The sequence below is a fragment of the Arthrobotrys flagrans genome, assembly GCF_004000055.1.
Source record: "Arthrobotrys flagrans strain CBS H-5679 chromosome Unknown unitig_9, whole genome shotgun sequence".
NCBI classification, from domain to species: Eukaryota; Fungi; Ascomycota; class Orbiliomycetes; order Orbiliales; family Orbiliaceae; genus Arthrobotrys; species Arthrobotrys flagrans.
This window is the reverse complement of record NW_027137551.1, coordinates 3709155-3735457: the sequence shown is the minus strand read 5'-3', so window position 1 is coordinate 3735457 and position 26303 is coordinate 3709155. Positions and strand designations below refer to the sequence as shown.

General features: G+C 45.9%; 8 protein-coding genes across 9 annotated transcripts; 3 read left to right on the top strand and 5 right to left on the bottom strand.

Annotated features, from left to right (window-relative positions):
- Positions 1–6404: 6404 nt before the first annotated feature.
- On the top strand, positions 6405–7286 carry DFL_006442 (uncharacterized protein; the record flags this gene model as incomplete). The annotated part of the gene is made up of 1 exon (XM_067635872.1): positions 6405–7286. One exon carries the CDS (start codon positions 6405–6407, stop codon positions 7284–7286), a length of 882 nt encoding a protein of 293 aa, XP_067490258.1.
- A 221-nt stretch (positions 7287–7507) lies between these two features.
- Positions 7508–8158, top strand: DFL_006441 (uncharacterized protein; the record flags this gene model as incomplete). Its single annotated transcript, XM_067635871.1, has 3 exons — positions 7508–7612; positions 7676–7736; positions 7794–8158. The coding sequence occupies 3 exons, from the start codon at positions 7508–7510 to the stop codon at positions 8156–8158; spliced, it is 531 nt and encodes a 176-aa protein (XP_067490257.1).
- A 331-nt stretch (positions 8159–8489) lies between these two features.
- On the bottom strand, positions 8490–10657 carry DFL_006440 (uncharacterized protein; the record flags this gene model as incomplete). Of its 2 annotated transcripts, XM_067635870.1 has the most annotated exons (6): positions 8490–8631; positions 8713–10035; positions 10102–10213; positions 10288–10299; positions 10346–10463; positions 10550–10657. In XM_067635870.1, the coding sequence occupies 6 exons, from the start codon at positions 10655–10657 to the stop codon at positions 8490–8492; spliced, it is 1815 nt and encodes a 604-aa protein (XP_067490256.1). The 2 variants fall into 2 exon arrangements, with proteins under 2 accessions (XP_067490256.1, XP_067490255.1); XM_067635869.1 differs by having other exon boundaries at positions 10102–10200; positions 10288–10463.
- A 420-nt stretch (positions 10658–11077) lies between these two features.
- Positions 11078–12094, top strand: DFL_006439 (uncharacterized protein; the record flags this gene model as incomplete). Its single annotated transcript, XM_067635867.1, has 2 exons — positions 11078–11226; positions 11287–12094. 2 exons carry the CDS (start codon positions 11078–11080, stop codon positions 12092–12094), a joined length of 957 nt encoding a protein of 318 aa, XP_067490254.1.
- A 345-nt stretch (positions 12095–12439) lies between these two features.
- Positions 12440–13964, bottom strand: DFL_006438 (uncharacterized protein; the record flags this gene model as incomplete). The annotated part of the gene is made up of 3 exons (XM_067635866.1): positions 12440–12984; positions 13051–13587; positions 13658–13964. The coding sequence occupies 3 exons, from the start codon at positions 13962–13964 to the stop codon at positions 12440–12442; spliced, it is 1389 nt and encodes a 462-aa protein (XP_067490253.1).
- A 427-nt stretch (positions 13965–14391) lies between these two features.
- On the bottom strand, positions 14392–15791 carry DFL_006437 (uncharacterized protein; the record flags this gene model as incomplete). The annotated part of the gene is made up of 5 exons (XM_067635865.1): positions 14392–14694; positions 14760–15384; positions 15442–15494; positions 15578–15646; positions 15744–15791. The coding sequence occupies 5 exons, from the start codon at positions 15789–15791 to the stop codon at positions 14392–14394; spliced, it is 1098 nt and encodes a 365-aa protein (XP_067490252.1).
- A 5071-nt stretch (positions 15792–20862) lies between these two features.
- On the bottom strand, positions 20863–21953 carry DFL_006436 (uncharacterized protein; the record flags this gene model as incomplete). The annotated part of the gene is made up of 3 exons (XM_067635864.1): positions 20863–20993; positions 21072–21806; positions 21881–21953. The coding sequence occupies 3 exons, from the start codon at positions 21951–21953 to the stop codon at positions 20863–20865; spliced, it is 939 nt and encodes a 312-aa protein (XP_067490251.1).
- A 745-nt stretch (positions 21954–22698) lies between these two features.
- Positions 22699–24324, bottom strand: DFL_006435 (uncharacterized protein; the record flags this gene model as incomplete). Its single annotated transcript, XM_067635863.1, has 3 exons — positions 22699–23456; positions 23521–24114; positions 24273–24324. The coding sequence occupies 3 exons, from the start codon at positions 24322–24324 to the stop codon at positions 22699–22701; spliced, it is 1404 nt and encodes a 467-aa protein (XP_067490250.1).
- Between the last annotated feature and the right edge of the window lie 1979 nt (positions 24325–26303).

The window sequence follows — 26303 nt, the reverse complement described above, 5'->3', positions numbered from 1 at the left end:
CCAACCGATTAATAATTCAGCTAGCCCCAAATTAGTCATCAGAACGGTCACAAAGCTCTAAAGCTGAAGAATGAGCTGTTTGTGAGATCATTTTTCGTCGATATCCTCGGACTTAAATTGCCGGGAGATCTTGAGACAGCCATAGGGATCTTTGGCCACATAGTCAAAGGGATTTGAGGCCGACAACTCTCGGAGCCTGAACCGATGGAGTGAAGCTGTCGAGATCCAAGGCTAACCTGAAAGTGCACATGCATACACACGAAAAATTGGGCCAGGCAGCGCTTTGTGGAATAACTGCTAATAAAGCCAGATAAAAGAATATGGAAAAGCCAAGAATTGATGATACGTTCACGTTTTGGATTTCCCACGAGGCTCTACACTAGCTATAGAGACGATTTTTTTGGTCATGACCGACCACGCATAAGAATCCAACTTTCGACATCTGATTAATATTATATTTTCGGAGAAACTAGCCTCTTTGCGGCCCAACCCATGCCTCAAGCCAACAAAATCAACACATCTTAACGCTGCGATCTACCCACGACACAACATGTTTGGCCATTGAACTTACTAGCTACGACTATTGTTACTACAAGCTTTCTATTTCGCTTCAAGTTCACGGAAAGGCATATTTTTCCTTTCAAGAACCTTACCGGTGGCGCTTCGAAACAGTATTTTCGCTATCTGGGTATGGGCCGTAACTCCTTCTATTTCTATCTTCTGATGACATAGCAGATCCTTTGCCCTTCGATGAGTCCAGGTAACCGAAGCGATTTAATGTTGGAAGCCGGGAATATAAGATGTCAGAATCAAGTTAACCCCTTCAGAATCGCTAGCGCTGGATGTTTGGGAAATCTCCAGGCGGCCGAGAAGTCGTCCAAAATCCTCAGTGGCCCCATGATAAGCCTTTTTTGATTTAGATTAGTGAGGGTAAGTTAAATTTATCACCAAATTCAATGCAACCCTGACCGATTGAGTTAAACGGGGTAAGAGTTGCCGTACGTCTCTCTGCACTAGCATATCCGAATTGTTTATCTAGAGTTGCTCCACAGAGTCGGTAAGAGTATCGAGGGCATCATCGAATGGGAGCGGTAGCTGATTCCTATGAATATCGTTGTTGGATTGGGAGCTAGATGGGATGCTAGTGAACTAGACAAGCTCTGCAAGCTCCATGGGTCGATGTTTTGCCTGTTTCTCATCCTTAGTCAATATTCTATACAATTTGTTTCGGCGAAGGCACCAAATAAGACCACTATATGGTATAGGTACCTTTCTTGAGATGAGCTATCCATAGTCTCTGGAAGCGGCGTGATGGTGAAAGAAGGGAACGAGATCGAATCACGCTGGTTCGCTGCTGGAACGCTCAGGGAAGGTTTCTGCGCCTTAAAATTAAAGAGGTTTGTTCGCTCACTACTGGTATCGCCACTGAATGTAACAGACCTCCTGTCGGCGGGCGCTTCTGAGGCCTCTTTTGAGACCCCCATCTTTTAAAGTACTTTTTAAATTGGTCCATGCTACTTAACCCATTTCGGCCGTTAACGCGTCGGCGTTGGTAATTCGTAATTTTTCTTATATGAATGCACAAACATACGACTTCCGTCATGGCAAGGAGCCGTTAACCATTAGGTGCATTTCCGAAAGCTTTGTAATTGTGAGGTCAGGGAGAATCAGATAATCGCATGCTTTTCGGTTGTAATTTACCTCACTCTAAAGTGATATTCATCGTTCAAGGTTTCGATGGTGGATTGGTAACTCCTCTTTTCGACAAGTTCGAGTATGGTCGTTTTGTATTGTCCGACCTCGGTCTCATATATGCTCCTTGTTGCCCTTTTTTTTGGTCCTGCCACCGTCGACTGAGGTGATTTCCATTGCGGATTCATCTTCGCCAGTTGGGAAAGGCTGGAATTAATGAATTCGAAATGTGTAATACTAGTAGTAGGTACTAGGAGATGTAGAACCTTTAAACCTAGGAGCTAGGTGCGGCAAACAATTTATTACCCGGTTGTATGTAGAGCTATAGATTGATACTTAAACCGGGAGAAGAACTCAAATTTATAAATTTGATAGAATGCTATTAGCTATTAGGTGGGCTCGAAACTTCATAAGAAGATGCAGTATTTGGATTGGAATGGGAATAGACACGCCTAACTTGTATCCTTCTCTGGATATGTGCTGCGTGCACATGCAGCTGTTGTGGTACCTCCCAGATCCCACCAGGCCCAATGTTCGTTTTCCCATCTCCATATCCTCCTGAGGATAGTGTATGTAGAGTCGCTTAGGATTTGTTTAGTTCTCAAGAGAGTAGTCTAGGCCACCTCAAGAACCGCGGAGCCTGTATATATCAATCAATGTTCGCCATATTTTAGGGGGTATTTATTTTTCAAAGTTTTAATTGTAGATTTGTAGGCATGCACCTCAGGAGGGTTAAATATACTTAAGTAATTACTTAGTAGTGAGTTTGGATTTTTCCGACCGATCGACATCAATTTCATATTATTCTGGTTGCTCTTTTCTTTGCAAATTCGACGTTATCGCCGTTGATCGGTTTCTATTACAAGCCCATATATTATTCGAATTCGCTAGTTCAGGAATTAGCAAAATATTAGGCTTCTTTAGTTCCGTACCCACACATCACAAACGGAGGGCCTATTGGGGAGTATTCGGCCCTGCGATTTTTATTGGGATTTGCAGTTTCTGCGGTTTGTGCAACCGAAGAGCTATCAGCTAAATTTGCGGTAGGGTTGTAGAAAGCACAGATTTTGATAGAAATTCGTCGCCGACTGTAAATTACAGGAAAATCTCAACTTTAGAAAACGCGATTTCTGACCCGACCAAAATTAAACCCATAAAAGTCGAAATTCTTGAAGACCCCGATTGATGAAGGTAAGTCCGCGAAAGAGTTACGCAGCGTGCATACGCTCGCGGGGAAAGGTGGATGACTAGCAGTATTGGTGTGCACATTTGTGAGTATAAAGGATCCAAATCTAGACCGAGGGAGAATATATCGGACACGAATTTTTGGAATGCGTAAACCTTGTATGTACATACATATAAGCGTTTCCGTGTGGGCTGGCAACTGCGCACTGCAGCGACATGTCGACAAGCCGCATGCCATTGAGGCCCGGTAAGACGGTAGTCTAACCATTTGTGGATTTTTTTGTGTTAGGATTATTTCATTCAATCCTAAATACTGATCACAACTGGTAGATAGATCAAGTATATTGGAAAAATCGAGTGGATTGAAACTTCATGAATTCCAAGCTCAGATCTAATGACATTTCTGTGCTGGAGGTATTTAGCAATAAAGAATATAAAGGCGGCTGAAATCAATACTGAATCCCCTTTGTTTTTTACAACATAGCTATGATCACCAACCCCTTTGACTTTCAAATATCATTTTACCCCCAATTGGCTCCCTGTCGTAGTAGGTTCGGCTGTTGGATAATATGACTACGCCTCCAATTTATGCCACAGCTGGCACTGGAGAAAAACTGACTCCGTCAACTTCTACTACTAATGCTAGAAGCAATTCTCAATTAAACGGTATATATGCGTCCTAACTACTTGCATTTCTAATTTATCACTATAGTACTACTTGACTAGTTGGTCCGTGGATCCGGTACCAGTGCTATTTGGGTGTTCTGCACATTCGTAAGTAACTAATATTTAAATCAAATACAACAGAGGGTCAATTGCAAGACCAGTTCAATCACCTCCTCCTGACCGATCGCGATGGTACCACTCAGCCTCCAGCCCTCCTCCATGCCAGCCATCCTCTGGCTCTGAGGACTACGACCCCATACTTCGATGGTTGAGCCAAGGCCCTAAAGAAGATCCTTGGAATCCATTGCGACAAATGCTTCACTTCCACCCTAAAGGGTCCTAGAAAACGGATTTCATGAATGTAGTGATGCAGTCAAAGATTCTGCAACTATACAATCGACACTACCCATTGCATACCGGTGGCCTACATGCATTCACATACGTACCTTACTTCTAAACGACTTCGATCGAGGCTACTTCCTAACGAATTTCATGCTCCAAGTCTACGATTCATACATCCAAGAATAACGTCTGACCCTCTTATTATTCCTTTTCCTTTCCTTCTTATTATTTCCTCTTCTCTTTGTTTCTTATATTTCTTCTTCCTCCTTTTCCATTCAAATCCCTTTCTGGTTCCCTTTTTTTCTTTCTTTTCCTTCCTGTTATTCTTACTTTTTCTTTTCTTCCTCTTTCGATCTTCCATTTTAAAATAGTGAAAGCCAAAGTTTTTTTATTTATTCCTTTTGTTACCACGACCCCAAATGCCCATGTTATAACCCTTTGGGCCCGTAGGGTTTTGATGTAAATCCCCTTTGTTCGCCAAATAGCAACTCGCTGAATGAAATACCAATGCAGTGCAATACGGGTTGCCGGAGATTGTGTATCGCGATGAAAGCTAGATGAGTAGACGGTAGTATAGATGCACCAAGGAAAATTATTGCGAATGAACTTAATGGATACCAGTTCTCTTAGTTAAGCTGTCTAGAGTATGTGTGGTGGGCCGGACCGCGGTTGGCATCGAGCTTTATAAGCGAGACCCGGCTCGTCAACACTTAACGTTACTTCGAGGCTGGCTACCTGTACTTGTCAACATATTCCTATGAGTACAAAAGTGTGTACGTACATGTATACCAGCTCCCGAGACTAATGTATGCTAAATAAAAGTTTACAAGAAATACGTAAATATTGCGGTGATAAGACCCTAAGATATTTCGTGCTGTGCGGGGACAAGGCCTTAAAGTCTAGGTGCAGTGGAAATTCGTAGCGGATAACTTTATCACTAACCTGATCCGAACGAACAGTTGAAACAGCCAATTCAGGAACTGTGGGGAAATCAGACATGATCTCAGAGCCAGTCAGCTTAGTTTTGGGATTAGATTTCCAATATTGGCCGGCGAGGCTAGGGGCTAAAGCATGTAATATGCATAGACTATTAAGAACCCGTCTGGGGCCTCATTCCAATGTCACTTGGCATTTCTTGGGAACTCCCACGGGACGACAAACTGAACAGCACCCTGTGATGTTTCAGTCAAGGGAGGCATTTGGGAATATGAAGCATTTGGGTGACATGCGGAATGCGCTCGTTTTTACGATATATTTAAATCGTCTTTTTATCCTTACCTGATTTTTCCTCTGAATTCCTTTCCACTAAAGCGGATTCATACTGTTCTAATATCTACACAAGCACTTAAGTACTTAGGTATAGATATCGATCTACCAATTACACCTTCACTTCTACGAATATGAATAATATGACCATCCTTCCTAAACGCAACGTTGACGCTGCCGTTGCAGAAGCATGGACCCGGGCCCCATCAAACCTCATTGGCTCTGATAACATCAAAGACGGTCCACAAAATGGTTCGTATTCTTACTTAACTATCTGCTGCTATTCGAGTTTTCTAGACATTAATGCGTTGGTGGCTGACTGATACCTATCCAAAATATGAAATATCCAGTGCAATCGCAAACATATAAACAGAATCAAGATAGCGGTTACCCTAACAATTACGTTGCTCCCAGTAGCACCCCTCGGTCCTCGAACCGCCAGTCAGCCTCTGAGCATTATAGTCCCATGCTTCAATGGTTGAATCAAAGCCACAAAGAAGATTCTTGGAGTCCATTGCGACAAACGCACCGGTCAGCGGATCAGAAAGCTAGATTTTTCGTCAGAACGACATATTTCCGTTCTGAAAGATCTTGAGGACGGGCTTCGTTTGAACTTTCAATTGACCATTTGAAGATATTACTACTTCTATTTCAAATCCCGTTCATACCAGCGTCCTAGGCACCTCCTCCCTTTTCGTTTGTTTCTTTTGCCTTCCGAATATTTTCATGTAATGTTTGGCATTCCGTCTTGTTGATGTTACCACGAAATCTTAATGTTCATGAATTCATGTTATATGTGCTAGCAACTAGCCGTCCTGCTATCAACCTATCGAATCTATCTAGCTATAGGTACTGCTCTGCTTCATTTTCTTAGTATCATTTATATGTACTCATGTCTCACAGTTTCTCAGAAAGCGCTTGCGTAGGCTATACCTATTAAGTTCCTGCAATTTTTACCTACCGGTGCCGCAGGATCAAGAATCCCGTTAACTAAATTCTAGATCAATTCGCATTCGTTCCTGGCCCTGGTGGCTGCCAAGGAGGTTTTCGCTTCCCGAGTTTGGGTGCACAAGAGCCAACGAATGGGAGCCGCGAGCCAGTGCCCCGCCAAGGCAAGGCTGCCCCTCGCGCTAGAACGCATGGCGGGCGTACCCCACATGGAATCTCACAATACATATCCCCGATATCATATCCCCAGCATCCATTTATCAATTCACTTCACTCTAAGAATATCTTATAAAATATTAAAAAGGATGCACATCCTCTCCCTCCCCACCGAACTCCAATCCCACATCCTCAGTTTCCTCCCCTGGCACGACCACTTCCTCGTTTCCACCGTCTGCCCGTTATGGTCCTCGATCCTCCAACGCCACGGCTTGCGTACTCACCGTCATTACAACCATCCTGTTCCCGCGAATTGGGATACGATTGATCATCCATATCCAATATTTGACGTTCCGACACCACGGGTATCATCGGAATTATATACCCCTACTGATGCGCCGAATACACATGTATTATTAGAGAGGGGGATGTTAATGTTTGAAATCTGCGAAGACGGGAGGACGACGGTGGGGATGAAGGTTCCGAGAGACCTTGTCGGTGGTAGCTTGGCCGACGGTTACGAGGTTATGAGAGCAAACGAAGGAACAACCGAAAGTGCTCAATACTCCGAGTTCTGGGAAGCTTTATGTCCTCAAGATAGTACCTTACTAAACATCACCACCTCCCCCCTCCTCCAATCCGACAAACTAGTTTTCGCAATCCAAGAATCCGACAGCCTCGAAGGCATCGACACCAGCCACCTCCAAATCCCGGGTATACCAAACAGTACCCGAACTCTCTCCTTCACAATCTGGGATTGGAACCGAAATACCTCACAATTCCAAACATTTGGTACTGTCCCTTCTGGATATACAATTAATGATCCACAATGGTGTTTAAAGCAGTGGGATTGGGTCAGAGGGAGTCCGATGGAGATGGTGGAGGTGGTGAAGGAACATTTGAGAAGACATGTTTGGTGTAACAGTGGGGTGCAAAGGTGTTTTGTGCAGGTTGAGGGGTTTAATATTTATGGTGAAGTGGCGGGGGAGAGGATCAATGTTATTGTGGCGGCTTTTCCAAGGGGTAGTTAGTATCTTTATAAATAGAAAGGGGGGGTATGGGAGAGGTTGGATATGGATATAGAATGGAACTCGCAGGTTAAATTTCCTTGACGTAATCGCCTTATCAAATCTGCGTTGCGTCAATCCCTTCATCAGCACGCTTCTCTTAAACTTCAACCTCAAACCTCACCACCACCACTTCTAAACATCACCACCCCAATTACTCCCAAATAATACAGCTTCAAAACCGCATGTCATTACCCGCATACACTGCTGCCACCATAATCCCCAGCATGTGTCGTCCCGTCGTCGCCGCCACAAAATTCATCGGCGTTGGGTCGCTAGGATTGTTAACCGTATGTCCCTCCACCTATCATACGGTATGGGGATAGAGACGGATGCTAATAACCAATTGACAGGGTGTCTCATTCGGCGCTTCATTCGCCTCCATAAAATCATTATTAACCCTTCCCTCAGCTCGTAAGCATTTCTACCCCCTAGCTCTTATTCCTGGCTAACAAAAGGGTCTCATGACAGCCGCCGCACACCGCTCCTTCACCCACCTAACAACCACCCTCACCACCCTCACCACCCCTCTAACCTACCTAACAACCTTCTCCCTCCTAACCGCCTATCTATTCTCCCCGTCGCACCAAAAACATCCATACCTCCTCTTCACCGCCGTTCTGCCGGTATTAAGTAGTGGATATGCGAAATTTGTGTTATTGCCAAAGGAAAGGAGGATGGAGAAGTTGATCGAGGAGAATGGGGAAAGGGGTGTTAATGGGGAGGAGCTTAGGGATGGGATGGTGGAGTGGGAGAGGGCGTATTGGGGAGTTGTTGTGGGGAGGGGTGTGGGTTTTTTGATGGCGGTTGTGGGGATTTGGGGGGATGGTGCTTGATGTTCTTCGTTCTCTTCGTTCTCTCGGTTGTGCAAGGTGGTTGGATATGATATGGAGAAGAAAAAGGTGATGACGATGACGATGATGATGGTTTTGAGATTGTATTAGCGGTTTTTTCTTTTCGAGTCCCCCGTTCGAAGTCCACCGAATTCGACCTATTCAGAGTCCACTTACCTAGGTATATTTCAATGCAAATATATACAATCTGTGGGCCAGGTAACCGAATAGGGCCTACCTAGGGCTTCAAATTCTCCCCAAAGTTGTACATAAGATCTAGTCTACTCTATAATACCCCAGCTCGCAACTTAATCTATATCTCTTTGTATATATATCACCAAGTCTCCTGTCTATACCTCCCCTCCCCCTCCATCCCCAAAAGGTACGCCTCAGCGTCCCCCCTCCCCTTCCCTCCCACCTCCACAAACACTTCAATCAACGCCTCCCTCACCGCTTGCGGCATTCTTCCCGAACTCCTATTCAAACCATCACCATTACCAGTAAGCCCCCCCCCAGACAATAGCAATAGTAGTAAGATGGGGGATACATATACTAACCCACAAACATAAACCACCCCACCCATCTCTCCCACCAACCTCCATACCTCCTCCGCTTCTTCCTTGATAAGATGCTGAACGTACCTCTTCCTCTCCTGATCCCTCGAAAACGCCGTTTTAACCTCAAACACCTCCTTTCCAAACCTCCCACTTAACTCACTCCACTCATTCCCAAAATAATAATCCTTATTCACCCCTCTACATCCAAAAAACAGCAACGTCTTCGCCGGCCTCAACCCCCCACTATCATCACCACATAAATACTTCTCTACCCCCATCATCCTCTCCCATACCATAGCCCTCATCGGTGCGACTCCAGTTCCAGGGCCTATTAATACCACCGGCGTAGAGTGTTTTATTGATGCTGAAGAAGTACCGAGGCCGCCTTTTGTGAGAGTGGCGTTGAGGGTGTCGCCAGGTTGAAGGGTTGAGATGTAGCGGGTACACATTCCGGTTCTTATGCGTTTTATGACGGTGCGGTATTTTACGATGGCGATTAGGAGGTCTAGGGTATATTTCCCTTTCTCCCCTTCTTCTTCTGTTGTTTCTGGAGCCGGTGGTGGGAGGGACGGTATTAGAGGAGATGAATACTGTTCCGCAGCACTAGCAATACTAAACAACCTCCCTCTAATCCTCGGCACCATCTCAACCAAATACTCAAGCGGTACCTTAACACTTCCAAACTCCTGTAGCACCTCCAAAATACTCCTCCTAGGTCTCGTAGTATAATCCCATAACTCCTCGGCATAAAGTGGGTTTGTGAAGTCGATTAGTCGTTCTCTATGCGTTTCGTCGGTTGTGAATGAGGCACAGAAGGTGAAGAAACTGCGGCGGGGGATGGCGGTGATGTCCAGGTGGTGGGTTAGGAGGGTGCGAAGGGTCAGGGGGGTTATAAATGTGGAGGAAAGGGGGGAGATGATGAGGGGTTGGTCGGGTGGGATGCCGAGGTTTAGGATTTCTAAAGCTTCGGAGACGACCTCCGGGGGGTTTGTTGCGAGGATGTTGATTGCGTCGCCTGGTGAGTGGGATAGCGGAGTATCAGATGTAAATGATAGTAACCGAGTGTCTTGAAAATGAGTAATCGGTGTCAAACGTCCGTTCTTTGAAACAGTAAGCTTGAAAGAAGTAGGTCCGCGGGGAAGGGATAAGTTGTCAGCATAGGATTGGTCTGGGTAGATTGGTTTTGAGGTATCAATCGACACCGTGAATTTGGGAGGTAATAGTTGGTGAGAAGGGATTGGTGATATTCCCCGGGGTAGGGGGAATAGTTCTAGTAGCTTTGAGGAGAGGCCTTCGACCCAAGGGGTTAACGTCCCATCTATTCTATATTGTCGGTTAGTTTGAAGTCATGAAAATGAAGAAAGACCGGTGGTGATATGAAATGCATACCCCTCCTCATGCTGCACATCCCCCTCCCCTCGAATATAAAACTCGGAAGCACCAAGCTGTAACAATCGTTTATGCAGTTTCTTAGCCGCCCAATTGAATCTATCACCCGAGTCTCGACGTAGTTTAGCCATCTACCTAATACTCCACCAGTATTACTACAATGATGTATTGTCGAGGGGGTCATACTTCGGATAAGTACTATCCCCCAAACCGAACGTCGAAAATCTCATGTGGTGAAGCAAACCTGGCGATAACTTCTTTCTTAACAAAAATCGCCAGAACTTTTGCATGTTGGCGGGGACGTCTCCTTGTCCTGTTGTTGGACACATGAAGATTGCTAGTGAAGTTGACAATAACAGTTTCTATCTTAAATCGTTAGTATTTTAATGGTATTTATATATCGGTAAGAAAGGGGAATTACCGGCTCGAATAAATCCATTTCGCATACCCTGACGTTAAACCGTAACCGTTCCAGCGTCCGTCCAAGCTCTCCGGCATAGTCTTCTGTTGTGCCTGTTTCTGAGGCGTATAGGAGTGTGATATTGTGGTCTTCCATCTTCAAACTCTTGGTTGATCACCTAACTAGCTTTGTTTGAAAGAATGATCCTCAAACTTTTATTGAACTCCGGGATATATTTGATTATAAGTCTAATCCCTGCTTTGTCATCGCAGTCTTCTAGCCCTTGGCTTTGTATAGTGGTCGCAGTTAAGTTTCTCCGAAGTCGGTTATAAATTGGGGGTGGCCGTTGGGTTAAGCTAAGCTTAGCGAGAAATGCAGGGACGTCATTCCCAACCTCAACCTTCAGCCTCACGCGACCTCCAATCACTCACTCATCGCTTTTATATCATCGCTAACCTCACCATCAACCCCCTCAGCCCCCTCGGAGGTCTCCCAATCTATTCTCCGTCTTCTCGCGATCCCAAGTATCCGACCATCCACCTTTTCCCGCTGCAAAACGCGGTAGATATTCACGAAATGGTCACAATCTTCACCACCCCCCTCGCGACTCCCGCCCAACTTTCAACCTCCCCGTCCCAATTATCCGGAATCCCCGACCCCGTCGAACAAAAGCTTCGTCTGGTAGCTTGTAGGTTAATCCAAGCTGCTGGTATATTAATGGAACTGTACGTCCATTTCTCTCCCAAATATCTACCCTGATAGTAGTGCTAATATAATTTGTGTAGTCCCCAACCAACAATCTCAACCGCCATCCTCCTCCTCCAACGCTACTACCTCACCACCTCCCTCCCCTCCTCTCCGCTCCTCCAAACTTGTTTAGCATCTCTCTACCTCTCCTCAAAACTCACCGAACACGCTCAAAAGCCCCGCGATCTTATCAATATCCTCAAATACCTTTTATCCCCCGCATCACCACTATACCCTCCTCACCTCCTTCCAAAAGACTCAGAAGAAACAACAGAAAAGAAAAGGAGTAATAAACACCTATACTACGTCTCAGAAGGCGACTACACAGCTCTAAAATCCCTGCTATTATCAACAGAAGCAAAGATCTTGAGAGCATTGGGGTTTAACACCACCGTTAATTTACCATACACCTTAGCATTCAACTACCTCCAAGCCCTCGGCGTGCTATCCCACTCCTCCCCTCCCAAATCTCCCTCCGAATCCCCTTCCGACCCATTACAACACCCAAAGCTAGTATCAACAACATTCGCATACCTGACCGACCTCCTCTCCTCACCGTCACAGGTATACCTAACACACCATCCACATGAGCTAGCTGTCGCAGGGATATATCTTGCGGCGAGGGATCATGGTGTTAAGTTACCGGAGAGGTGGTGGGAGGTATGGGATGTTGAGAGGGAGACACTAGGGTTTTTGGTGGTGGTCATGAGGGGTGGGACGTATGTTGGGGATAAGAAGGTGTGGATTGTGGAGGAGGGGGTGTGGGAGGAGGTTGAGGGTGGTGAGGTGGTGGCTATTGGGGCGGAGAGTGTGGAGAGGGAGGTGGAGAGGTTGAGGAATTTATAATACTATACTATACTATACCCAGGATTGTAACTTTGAGTGTATGTCATGTGCATTTTAGCGGAGGCTTGGAGTTTATAGGCTGTTCTTTATTCTTTATTTCTGATACGAGAGAAGATATTTAATTGGTCGAATGCATGAAACCAGTTACAACCGATTGCTCCTATGAAATTCACATTACACGAAGTTACCTACGTTAGTATGTAGGTAATACCAGAAAACACACCGCCTTCTATAAAACAAACCGGGTGTCCCTAATTCGCATTCAAGGACACCCAAACCATAATAACAGTATTCCTATGTTTCCAGACCGCCGGGACGGTGGACAAGGAACGAGGAGGTGGACATTTAAAACCTCCGTCCACCCATCATTCTCCCACCTCCTCCATTCTTCAACAACCCTCCAAGCGTCCCCATCAACCCCCCTCTAACCCCCATCCCACCGAGACCCCCAAAATCATCACCAGTACTATCATACCCTCCAAACTCCATCCCACCTTGTCCCCCTCCCACACCACCAACACCACCAGGCCCACCCCTCTCCCTCCCCCCTCTGCTAGCCTCCACAGCCCCAAACTTCCTTCCAACTTCCTTCGAAATCTCAATACTCGATGTAACCGCCCCTAAAAGAGCTACGAGGTGGACATCACTTAATTCTGCTAGAGATTCCGATGAAAGACTAGAGTCTGATGTTGCGGGAGGTTCGAGCAAGGGAAGACGGTTTGTGAGTGACAATAGTGAGCGAAGGAGTTGGTGGGAGATTTTTGGCTGTTGAGGAGAAGGCTCGGTGGATTTGCTGTTGGATTCGATGGAACGGAGGTAGGCTAGGAGGAGGGTTAGACGGGAGTGAAGCATTCGGACGGCGTTGGCTTTTGCTGTTAGGGTCGATAGTACTATATCCTAGCTGTTAGTAACAAGGTCTGTATGATAAGAGGCATATATGAGGAAAAGGAACATACACTCCTCCGTCTGCGTCGGCAAAGCAATACTTTCAAACGTAACCTCCTTCTCCTCCTTCGTAGAAGCCTCAGCCTCAGCTACCTTTCCTTTCCCTTTAGCTTCCTTCTTCCCCTCATCCTTGGCAGCCGAAGTCCCCACAACCGGTTTCTCATCTTTCCCACCAGCACCACCAGCAGCCCTCCCACCAGTTTCATCACCAGCGTTCAACGGTCCCTTAGCAACCTGATCAACACCAATCATCTCGGCTTCTCCGGTTTCAATTGTATAATCCAATTCCGTGAATTTCATCTTCAGAACCTTGGTCTCTGGAGTATCCCCTTCTTCTTCATATACTGATTCGTAGATTGTGAGGGGCAGTTTCCCGCCGGTGGATGTTGAGAGTGCTGACGGGTGGAGCGCCAGGAATATGAGAGATTCATTGTGCGGTAGGAGTTGAGTTTGGATGTTTAGTTGGAATTGACGGGGGAGGTGATTTGGTGGTGGGGGGAGGTAGGTGAAGTGACCGATGAAGTCGAAGGTCTTGTGGACGTCTTTGACTATACTCATCCATAACCATTAGCAACCAAGATCATATCGTAAGATAAAAGGAGTGAAGAAGGTACATACACTGCTTCAACTTCTGTACAAACCAACTCTCATCAACCCTAAAATTCTCTTCTCCGTCTGTCTCCATCTTCCCATCTTCAACCGGTAAATCGATGAGCTTAAGCTCATACGCGTGTTCTATAGAGATCTCTCGTCCAGTCTGTGAGCCTAATAGAGCACCCACGATGGGTCCCTTGATCTGTCGAAGTGTGTGACGGGAGACATAGTCGGAGATCGTGAGGAGTGCGAGTGGGTGTAGTGAGATTTTGAGCCCGGAGGTGGAGGGGTGTGAGGATATGAGGGGGTGTGGGGGTTTCGCGACGGTCATGGCGGGTAGTTAGCCTATCTACGGCAGGCAGCTACAGGACCTGAGTGTATAGATATAGTACCTAGGTAGGTAATATGGTAGGGGATCGATAACGTGGAGGTTGGTAGATAAAGCGAAGGCGATGTTGGTGATGGCGTTTGATGTTGGGAGACGTGATGTTTGGACGCGGAGAAGGATTGAGTGAATGTATGACTGGGAAGCTGCACTTTGGCAGCTCAGATAGAGTGTGGCGGTGAAGCTCACAACGCCACACAAAACCGTCTACAACGCCACTCATTATATATCTCCCTAGACTATGTTCCCTCGAGACTAGAAAAGTATCTACCCTGGAGACTAGATAAAAGACATTGAAGACCCATTGAACAAGCAGCTCCCTAGGTATCCTATATACACGTACGCCTTGATTCGCCTCTAATCCCTTCGTAAATCACCAATCATCACCCCAATCGTCACTCTTCTTCCCACTAGTTCCACTACCACTACTCTTCTTGATCCCACTAGTTCCAATAGCACTATTTTTAACCGCCTGTTTATCATCATCCCAATCTGTATCACCAAATGAATCCCAAAAGTCCTTTTTCTCAGGTTGTATAGCCTGATAATTCCCATGAGCTTGTTGATCGATCATTCTGTTGAATGTATCCGCTCCAGATTTTGCTGTTGTGGCAATGCCGCTTCCAACCTGTAATGCCGTTCGCTGGACGTTACCTGCAACGTCCGATTCCGCGATCTATACACCGTTAGCGATATTAACCCCCTTCTGTCACTCACAGCGGAATGGGGATCAAAACATACCATCTTAGCAGTCGGCTGCACAAACCCCTCATTAACCTGTTTAGCTCCCTTAACCACGGAACTAGTAAATAACCCCCATCCTTTCGTCAACGCCCCCACAGGATCCTTAGTAACATCATCCCACCCTCCAATGCCCCCATTCGACGGCTCCTGCAATGGTGTGCTTCCAAACCCCGAGTACTTCCCGCCTTGATTCGGCGGTAAATCTTCCCTTCTATTCGCATTCTCGGCCCCCATTTTCTCAAAGTAAGCTTCATTCCTCTGCTTCTGCGTTGTAACAGCAGGACTCGATGACCGGGGTGTTCCGGCGTTACTATTGCTTCCACTGCCTAATCCTCCAGTTCCAGTTCTTTTCACACTTTTGTTAACGGCTGGTGTAGCCGTCCGAGGCTTTGGACCAGTCCATTCGGTACCTTCTACCAGGCATGTTAATTTTTCTTTATAATCCTCGGCGAACGATGCAGAGTATCTTTCTGCGACGGACATGCTGGAGGAGTATTCCGGACAGGATTCAAAGTATTCTTTTAAGGCTTTGTTGCCGCCGTGGGTCATTCGAAGGATTTCAGAAGTTTTGAATTGGTCCATTGTTATCGACCGGACGAAGGAGATGTGTACGCCTAGGCCTCTATTACCGGTAGTTTAGCGATGGCCTATGGGAGGAGAATGAGAGGGAGAAACGTACCGGTGAACACCGGCGCAGCTTAGGCATAGGAAGATACCGAATTTCGGGGATGCCTGAGTATAATCTTCGTTACCACTTTGTTCGTTGAGATTTGGCCTAGTTTTTATAGACCAGGTATGATGGTACTATATCGTACCCATTGAGGACTCGGGGAATCGCAATCGACGCAAGAGCCATTCCCAGGCTTCTTCTGGAGCTCTAGAAGCTATATCATCATAACATCCATATTAGTCGCTGTATTCTCCGTACTATAACGACGCAGTTGGTGATAGCCTGAAGACAGATAAGCTCGTTTACGGTACCTTTCGACGAGTCTCTGGGTCCACCTCCCACATGCCGGAGGAGGCCATGATGGATTGCAAAACTGTTGGCTTTGAAGTCTATAAAGATGTGCTACTGGTGGGCGCGATGGGTCGTGTGAGGTTTGTTTAGAGGTTGTAGTTCGTTCAATGTGCGACAGACGGTTTCTGGGTTGAGCTTCTTCTGTTCAGGAGATTGAGGTAGGGGTTCTGGTTTCGTGTTAGACTAGAATGGCTTGGTCGCGTAGCGATATGGCAACCGCTTGAGACTATGGCAAGCGCAGCCGAGGAACTGTGGAACCAAAAATGGCAACACGCCCAATGCATAATGCAACAACTGTCCAAAATATATATAGTCTTATCAGCTCACGGACCCGATTTCGGCACAGTTCAGCCGTCTGAATGAAATCCCGAAGAATTTTCGCTTTATTTCTGACGTAAACCCAAAATTTATTCTTAGGAAAGTACCAAACCAATGTTTCATGGATTTCACCAATTAAAGTCCGAAATGGGGAACGGTTAACATGGAAAGATCGAAAATGCGGGTTGTTCCTGGCCAACGCTGGGTTCGAGGTGAAGAATGTGCATAAAACGAAACCACAGGTTGTGACTTTCGCCAAAGGGCATGTCGCTTGTGTTTCCATAAAGGGTTTTATCATTGTATTTGGGTCAAACGATATCTATAATGTAATACCAGTGAAGGGTTGCAACTGTTACCATGTTATCATAGCGCAGGTTCTTTTGCCCTCGCCGATTTCACATCCTTTTTAACCCTATTCGCAAATCTTTGACAGTAAATGCCCGAACCTGGGCCATGCGGCGTGACGTTTTTCCCTTTTCATCCGAACATGACCGGATATCATGAAGCACGAAGCGCGCGGGACGCACAGTGCAGCGTTCTCTAACTCCATATATAGCCACAAACGCCCACAAAGCTACATTGTGCCAAAACGTTAGACCTGCGATAAAAATGGCGACTCTCAGGCTCCGAGTGATATTTGAGTCGGTACTCGAGATAAAGTGGCCACAATAAAACACCAAAATTGAGGTTCGGGCATTTACTTACCACTGGATTATCAGTGTATACCCTGGTCTTTTCTCGTCACCGGACTCCTCAGCTTGTACTTTGGCCAGCCAATAGACAGACCGAGTGATGGTAGCCTCGATGCCAGGCGGACCAGGAGCTGCGGGTAAAAGAATGGCCGTCCTTCGAGAAGGTTACATGGGTAGAGGCTTTTCCGACCATTCGTGGCTGCAGATGCCTTGTCGAACCAATCTTTTAGCACCTTGCGCTGATCGAACTAGTACCCTGTTCATATGCATGCAAGTTAACAATTGTGCATCCCGTACTCTATACTCAAGACGTAGCCCGTAAACCCTAAATTCCCCAAAGAATGGAATATATATGTGACAGATGGGTCTTAGAAGCCGCGAATTGAGGACAACAAAGTCTAAGAGCCTATCCAAGCGTCCGACAATCGAGCGCGAGGAGTTGTCATTAAGCTATCTTATTCGAAATACTCAGGTGGTCGTTTTCCGGATGCAGAATAGCGTCACGTCATTTATCGATTTGAGATCTCACACTCGTGCCCTCGCTGCGCATGCACGCAGATTACCGATACCGGTGGTTAAGGCGAAACCCAACCATTTACCCCTGACGATGGATAAAAAAAAGTAGCAGGTATCCGTCATATTATTTAGTGTTTGGCAATTGGCAGCTGTGCAGCTCTGCGGTAACCGGGGTCAACAATCAACATTTATCCCACTTCGCGAAGGATTTCACCTTCAGCTTTCCTCTTCACATTCCTTCCGGTTAGGGTTCCATCAAGATAAGGAATACACGCCAGCCCGTGCCTTGGCCTATGAGCTAATTAACTTTCCTGAAAGGTACGTTATAACATCACGCATTTACAAACTGTATTAATCAAATTTTACATGAGTTGAAATCCTACCTTCCATCAGGTAATTGGCGATTCACTAAATTTCTTGAGCTCAACGGCTAAAGTTCTGCCGTAACTTCGCGTGCATACCCCGAGTTCGGATAATCACTTTCAGATCGACATAATTAACGACAGAATAGAAGTTATCAGTAGGAAGTAGGTTTTTGGAACTTTTCAGCTCAACAGACTAGGTCTAGCTACGAGACGAAACTCCAACACTAACCTTTAAATTTGACGCTGCAACTTTTCAAAACTTGTCATTCCGTCTGAACTTTAAGATTCTGGTTAATACATACGACGCTATGCCTGCCCGCGAATGCCTCTTCACCATCTTTTCAGCTCCAGGTTACCTTGCCTCGCACCCACCCTAATAGGTACATGAATGTGGAGACCGGTTTTGTTTATGGCTTCTCCTCCGTTTCATATAATTCTCTCCATCTTCCTCCTCCCTTCCTCCCTTTCCTTTTCTTCATTCGATCGCCTTCGAACTCCTCTTTTTTCCTGTGTCGATAACACGTACTCGTGACAGCTGCAACTCCAACTTGACTAACGACTACTTTAATTATCATTATACTACCCTATTCTTTCATACCTCAATATATTACCCTATCCTTCCAAGAACATCAAGTGTTAATCATATCGATATGTCAATAATGAACTTAAAGCGATGGTACCGCACCGGACGTCTGCATCTCCGGGGTAGTACTCGACTTCATAAGAGAAATACAACGGCTTATACCAATGGAAATAAAAATGTGTCACCATACTTATACCTTTTCCCTAGAGAGGTTATCGAGAGCATATTTGCTGAGTGCAGTCCTGCCGATGCGAAATCGGAAATGTCAGTATATTCGCGATCATTAAGTGTACTCACGAGGGCCGACAATGCAAAACTTTCGAAATCCCTCAGACGATCACGCCAATTGTGTATGCCACAATAGTGGAAGGGGGTTACTCGTAGTGTTCTGCTCGCCGCACTTCTCTGCTTACTGGGCCCACACCTTATTGTGCCCGTTTAAGATTTTAACTTGGCAAGTTATAGATATACCCGAAAAACGTATAGACGAGCCCAACTCACCAAAAAACTATTGCCACAACCTTGTTTTGGGTGGGTGAATTAATATTCTAGTTCCGACTATATTATTAATAATAAATGAAGCGACATCCCATGCATTTAGCTTGGACTGATGTGAAATCTCAGAACTCTCCACATCACAGTTTGCTTTGTGCGGTTCTCCGGAATATTTCTGCGAACAAGCACTCGGGCGCCTTTCTAGGCTTTTTTTCTTCTCTATTGAGACAGCCACTTGGACACGAAGTTGGTTGAGGCGGATTAATACGGGTTATTCCAAAGTCCGGTGCGGCGTTTGCTTCGGTAGGATTGGCGGCAGTGCCTCGTGGTGGTGAACTGGTTTCCGACAATGGTCCTAGTATAGTTGTTTGTGGTTGTGCCCTTGGAGGGCGACTAGGGACCAACTCTGACTGCTCACTCATGGTACCACCACTCTGTCTTTGTGGCAACCCACCGCCAAGTTGATAAACTCAGTGCCTCTTAAGTATCTGATATATCTACCTTGATACTTTAATTCGAGGCACCGTAAGCATTACCGATGCATTGTGTCAGCCTCGCCTGTAGCCGCTCCAAACAGCCGTTTTCCAAAACCCGCTGGCCGAATTGCATGCAATCGACGGAATCATTCTTCATAATACTTTGGGCTTGTGCGATCATTACCTCTCCGCATTAATTGAGTACTCTCGGAGCGTACTAAAACCACAGCCGTGGAAAAGGCAGCACATTATCTTCGCAGATTTTGCTATTAGTCCAGCATAAGTGTGACCGTGTGGTAGATATCTCTCGACGTCTCCTTTTGATCGAGCTCGGCCGCCGAGGCGGCGAGATTTAATCTCCGGGATTTGCTTATAAATATGCGGCGTCACACGAGATCTAATTACGAAACAGCTAGCTCTGAAGGCCTTGCATTTACTGCATAGCTGTGTCTCAAATCGAAAGTTTTCACAATACAACTCTCCAAGTCAAGATATTTAGTACCTAACTCAGAGCTCTGCGCGTGTCCATATTTACCCCTCTTATGCATGCAATTAGCTGCAATTAAAGGATTTTTGCTGTATGATACCGTGTTATCTTTTTGCGCCTGCATTTCGAGCTCCGCGCATCGAGTCCTTCACACAGTGGGATGCACTGTTCGAAGCTCCATAAAGATTTCCGGCCTTGGCAGGTCACTTGGCATCCAATGTCGACTCGCTCGAGCTCGCCATATCATTAAACTATTAGCCCGGTATTTTCCTCTCTTTGTGTCACCTGAGTGCAAAAGGACACTAAGGTGTCCAACGCCGTCAATTATCATCAAAATATTTCCAACGTGGCCGAACCCAACTTTCATAAGAAAAAGAAATCTTTATTTGCAGAAGTGGGTTCACCCTATTCGACACCATTTCTCTTATATCCGAAGTCTTAAGGTAATTATATAGCTATTCAGTCTCATATACCAGCCTCGAATCTCAGGAGCCTAGGGGTGACAACAGCTTCGGCCGATACCCGCACGATACATCTACCTCTCCCGTCAGCTTTCCATGAGGCGGACAAAATCCTTAAGATCGTACGAGTTACCTGTAAACGCGGACCAATTAAAAAACTACGTATACATAATGCTCGGCCTGGCATTGAAAAAAGTAATGCTTGATTCAGCTTGAGGTTATATGTATATCTCGTACTTCTCGTACACTATGGAACATGACCACTTCGTAAAGGCTAGTTTACCTCTAAAAAGTATACAGTTTCCACTGGATGTTACACTACAGAACAATCATTACGGCACTCGACATATACTCTGCAACAACATGAATATACAGTATGATAGATATACCAATGATATGTAACAATAATACTACACTTGCTACCCTGCAAAAATCACGTTACCAGTAAAAAAATAACGGAAAATTGAATATACAGTCTCGATTTCGATCGGTATCGATAATTTCACAACGGTCCCAAGTCCTCCATAGGGAAGTTTTGGCTCTCCCCAACATGGAAAACTCAGATAGAGCTATAGAGTTATACGCAAACCCACCCGAAATTAGTATTTTATGAACCCCAGCAAAATGACCCTCCGAAACTTGTTCCTAGACGCCACGAAAGAAGGAACCCTGGAACCCGGGATCACTTAAAGCTTACTATCCTTGTGCTTCTTCGCCCCCTTTGCCGTCATAAAGTCGAAACCCTCAGCACCCGGCTGAAAGATCGTAGGGTACAAAAAGTTCGCAATAGCATTGCTATTCCTCCAACTTCCACCATCTATCCCACAAAAGTCAGCTTTCTTGTTCCCAAAACAAGTTTCTTCGATTACTATGAAAAATGGAGGACAATACTCACCAACAACCAACGTAACCCCATTAACATACCTCCCCGCCTCACTAAACAGAAAGATCGTTGAATCCGCAACCTCACTAACAGTCCCCCACCTCCCCAAAGGATTCAACTTCGCCGGATTCTCCTTAATATCATCCGGTATCATATTCTTCGGCGCCAACCGTTCCATCCCCTCTGTATTCGCAATGGCTCCCGGAGCAATGATATTGGAAGTAATCCCTGCCGGACCGAGTTCCAACGCCAAAGTATGTGATAGAGCATCGATACCAGCCTTCGCAGCTCCAACATGTGCTTGCAATGCTGTACCAGTATAATGAAACGTAGCAGACACAAAAATAATCCTTCCCTTAGTCTTCCTCAACTCCGGGAGACAAGCTTTAACAGTATTATAAGACCCCAAAAGGTCGATATCAATGACCGTTTTAAAAGCATTACTCGATAACCCTTCTATTGTGCTCAAGAAGTTTCCGGCAGCACCGCAGATTAAAAAGTCGATCTTTCCGAGTTCTTTGACTGTGGCTTCGACGGTTGAGACGAGGGAATTGTGGTCTCGGACGTCACAGCCGAAGCCGATGACTTTGGAACCTGGACGAACTTTGGCGATTTCGGCGGCTACTGCTTTGGTATTTGCTTCGCGACGGCCGAGGATTGCGGCGTTAGCACCTAGGCTTACCAAGGCTCGAACTTGGCCGGAACAGATTGTGCCGGCGCCGCCAGTGCAGAAGACGACTTTGCCCTCTGGTTGTCGTAGTTTGGTGTTAGTCAAAGATTCACTATTCGATGATATGCTGAAAGGAAGATGGAACACTTACTAAAGATATCCTTCGCCCATGCATTGGAGTAAAGCTCATCTTCTGGCGGGAACGGAACAGCTGGTTTCGACATAGCTCTCTATTGAACCTGAGGAATATCTATGCTCACAAAAAAACCAAACAAAAAAAAAAAAAAAGGATCAAAAGATCTAGATGAATTTGAATTCCGGGGAAGCCACGTCTAAGTGTGGAAGAAAAACCTGGGGGAAATACGGAGAGATGCGATGGAAAGGAGACAAGATCAAAATAGATGTATGAAGAAACGATATATATCGCGAAACTCGGCTTTCCCGTCTTCAGTCCGGCCTAACCGATCTAATCGGCACAACCTTACGGCGCCTATGGGAGGAAGTCAAGGGTATCGGCGGAGGTTTTCAACGGGTCATTCAAAAGGAAACAACCGGGAAGGCTAGACTAAATCACAAATGTCTTTCGACGCGAAAGATGGAAACCCTGGAGCCTGGTTTGGGATTGTTATGAACCGAGGTAACTTTCGGCGCCTCGCTTAGCACGTTTCCTGGTCCAAGACCCATGTGTCTGGAAACGCACAAAATGCAACAATCCCAGATCATTTTAGGTAGTCTGGTGTCTCGAATCCAAATTGGATCAATGTTCCTATGTTTTGAATGTTCCTACTAAGGTGCAGCTTAAGGTAGGCGAATTGAAGACCACATTTATTTCATTTTTTAGGTCTAGTTAACTGTTTAGTTTTTACGTATTTTCGCTCCAGTAATTTTATAAAGTACAGTACAGCATCGAACACTCAAATCGATCCGCCAATCTACAAACCAACTCCCTCTACTCGTCTGACTTTTACCTTACCAAGAAACAATATCCACTTCCGCCGCTCCAAAAAAGCTCGTCTTCTTAGCCTCTCCGACTTCCGCATTGAGCGATCCGTTGGCAACCCCCTTTACTTCCCTCTCCATGATGTCCGGTAGAACCTCATTCATAAATCCCAGAATCGCCTCATTGACGGTTTTAAACTCGATCAAAAAAGCATCGTGTCCTTCTGGGCTGTAAATCGTACTGAGTTGCGCATTCGGGATGTATTCTGCCAACTCCTGTTGCTCAGAAAACGGAAAGAGTCCATCACTTTCGATTCCTACAATCAGAGCAGGTTGCTCAATCATTGCAAGCGCCTCGGGAATACTATCAGCCCTTCCGCGGCTCACATCGTGAGTATCCATCTTTCGAGACGTGGCGATATAACAATTTGCGTCGAAACGCTTAACGAATTTATCAGCGTGGTATCGAAGGTAAGTTTGTGCCGAGAACATGGGGCTTTTGTGTCGTCTGTTATATTCTCCGTTTCCTTTAGGGGAAATAGGAGACCCCGGAGTCGACTGAAGTTTCCTCCCTGCACGAAAGCCTTCGTTGTGATTCGCCCAATGTTCTTCGGAAGGGCTTGAAGGTGGTCTAACACCGGTTTGATGCGTGACTCGAGATGGATCAGGCGCATTTCGTCCAAAGCGGGACTCGTATGAGTTACGAGAGCGGTAGGTCAGCAGGGCACTCATCCGAGCCGCAGCAAGGCCCGCAACTGGCTGATGCAATGGATCATAATAGCCGTCATCTGTACAAACTTGTAAGCCCTTTCTCCTGCATATCTATGTATATCGGAATATTGAGAAACTGACCGTAAACAGGATCACTATAAATGCTTTGTCTCTGAGCTTCTCCCCAGCTAATACACCACGCAGAATTTCTCGCAGATGTTGCCAGGGCCACGATATTTCGAACATATTTTGTTCCGAAATAAGCCCATTCGAGGGCAATCATGCCACCAAGACTCCCCCCGATTACGACAGCAACCTGCTGAATACCAAGGTCCTCGAGCACCAATTTATGAAGTCTAGCGTCATCACGAATAGTGGTCAAAGGGAATTCGGGGCCGTATGGCTCCCCAGTCTCCGGGTTTGTGGTAACCGGACTAACTGAACCATAAGGACTCCCAAGGTTATTCAAACAGATGATGAAGAATCTCGAGGTATCCAGAGCTCTTCCTGGACCCAGGAGTGGCTCCCACCAATCTCCAACGTCTGCACCTCCTGTAAGTGCATGGCAGACGACCATAACATTATCACCGGATGGAGAGAGCTCGCCAAATGTCTTATAAGCGACCGGAACTTGCTTCAGAGTTACCCCGGACTCCAAAGTAAAGCTTGGAACGATGCAGTAGGATTGTGTCAAAAACCGCGAGAACGGATTCGAAGGCTGTGATGTTTCATGAACTGTAAAAAGAGCAACAAAAGCGAAGCGTTAGTATTTATATATATACTAATATATTCCTTGCCCTTGACTACAATAGTGGATAGATCAAGCCATAGCAGGATCTAAAAGACACCACCTTGCAAGAAAGTGAATAAAAGAGAGTGGCGGATTGACCAACCATATTTACGAACATGAGCCGGGCCTGGCGGAGATGTAGGTGTTGCAGGCATTTTTATTGATGTTGCAGGCATAGGCGTTATTATTGCAGTTTTGTTGGCCTCAGAGTGCAAGGCTTGGCAGCGAAGGATCCGAATGGTAGGAGGGTTGGATATAACCGTCATGCAGAACAGAACGGGTACTAGATGAATATGTTGCGCAGGAAAATTGCGTAGAGATAGTCGGTAAGCACGAGATGGAGCTGTAGAGAGGTACTGAAGTATCCAAAGTCGCTAGAGAGGGACTTTTTGAGGCGAAGCTTGATTTAGGCTATCAATCCTGATGGGAGCGGGCAGTAGATATAGCAGGAAAGCTTAATTCAAAATATCCCGTGTTTCTTTCCGTCCGATAAGAGGGACGTGCGATAGCTCTTCTATAGAGTGTGGAGGGTTGGTTTGATGGCTAGTTGGTGGTATGCTCTCAGCTGCGTCAATTGAATAGATGCTGCGTCTGTGGCCCGGTACTTCGTTCTGGTTAAATATCTGTGTGATGTCCGTGTGTGTGTATGATCTCGATGCGTGTGCTGCCCACTCTTATTACCTAGGGGTTCCCTCTATAGTTGGCTTTGGAAAAAGCAAAAGATGAAGTCTCGGTGAAGGTCATGATGTTCGATGAGCAGTCAGGTGGTTTTGAGGCGATTCAAGCTGTCAGACGAGTGTCGACAGCCATGGCATGCTGTAACAAGCCCGATGCGATGTCAAGATGGTTTGTTGGAAAAAGATTGTTACGTACCCAAGTTGGGGGCTTATATTGGATGCCCAATCACACGCCGAGTTCGCAGCCAGAGATTTCCCTCATTGGCCGCATCCGGAGCAACAAATGCGTTGCATAGATGGCATCATACGTGCAGCAACAACACATCCCGCAACACATCCCCTCCCGCTCAAGTCCGAAGCGAGACCTCCCATGGCAGCCATACCCTACGTATATAATCCAGTATGGCTTCTAATACCTACTTACTTACTCCGTATTCAGTGCTGAATTAGTTCGCAGGTAAGTATCGGCTTTATTTGAGGAACAGGGTTCATCACGCGAAAAGAAGGAAAGAAAATCAAGATAATTTCTTAGGATCGGTATATAATACTAAATCGTATTGCATTGAGAATTGCAGCCAGGATTAAGTTAAAGTTGCAAAACTACACCGATGCATCCGCAGTATGCATACCTAGGTATGTGCATGCCTAACTGCGGGTATGCCGGTATCAAATTCCAGAGACACTGTAGTGTCACTGCACCCCACATCGAGCTTAACAGCTGCTACCGAGGGTTAATTAACCAAGGTTCGGAGAATGCTATGGGACATGCAACAGGTACAAAAGATGGGGGGACATGTACTTGAGGCTAGATCTAAAAATCGAAAAAGCAACCACAGCCGACCCGCCCGCTAGCTACTGCGGGGGCTGTCCTGCGGCGGGGGCACCCTGTAATCGCAGAATCGATAGAACAAGAAGGTCGAAGAAATCTCGAGACTCGGAGGGAAAATGTAATTCAATTAAGCAATGGCTTAAACAAACACCGGGGGAACCGTATTGTTCGAGAACCAGCTACATCTGGGGTCGGCTAAGCTGCAGAGGCCAGTACTAGTTAAGGAGATTTCGAACGATTCGCGCATTCAAGGTTAGTTGAGTATATTAATTTTATTTCTATAGCTGCAACACTGAGCATTCTAGTGAATAAATGACATTCTAGCCTAGTCTATCAAAATATATTTCTAATATAGCTAAAGTACCTGGGTATATTTGTATATTTTCATTTACTGCTCTGTACACTCCATGAACCCACAGATCTCAGGAACTCTTAACACATCTCGTTAATGTATTGCTATATCAAAGATGATTTCTTTAGTAACATTTACTGTCTTATAGACTGCAGGTTCACAACCACTGAAATCCGAGCGTACATGCATAAGACATATCGCTCGTTTCGTCCTCCTCAGGCTAGAAATACCTCAGCCTTATGAACTCTCGGTCCCGGCTGCCGAGATTCTTGGCAT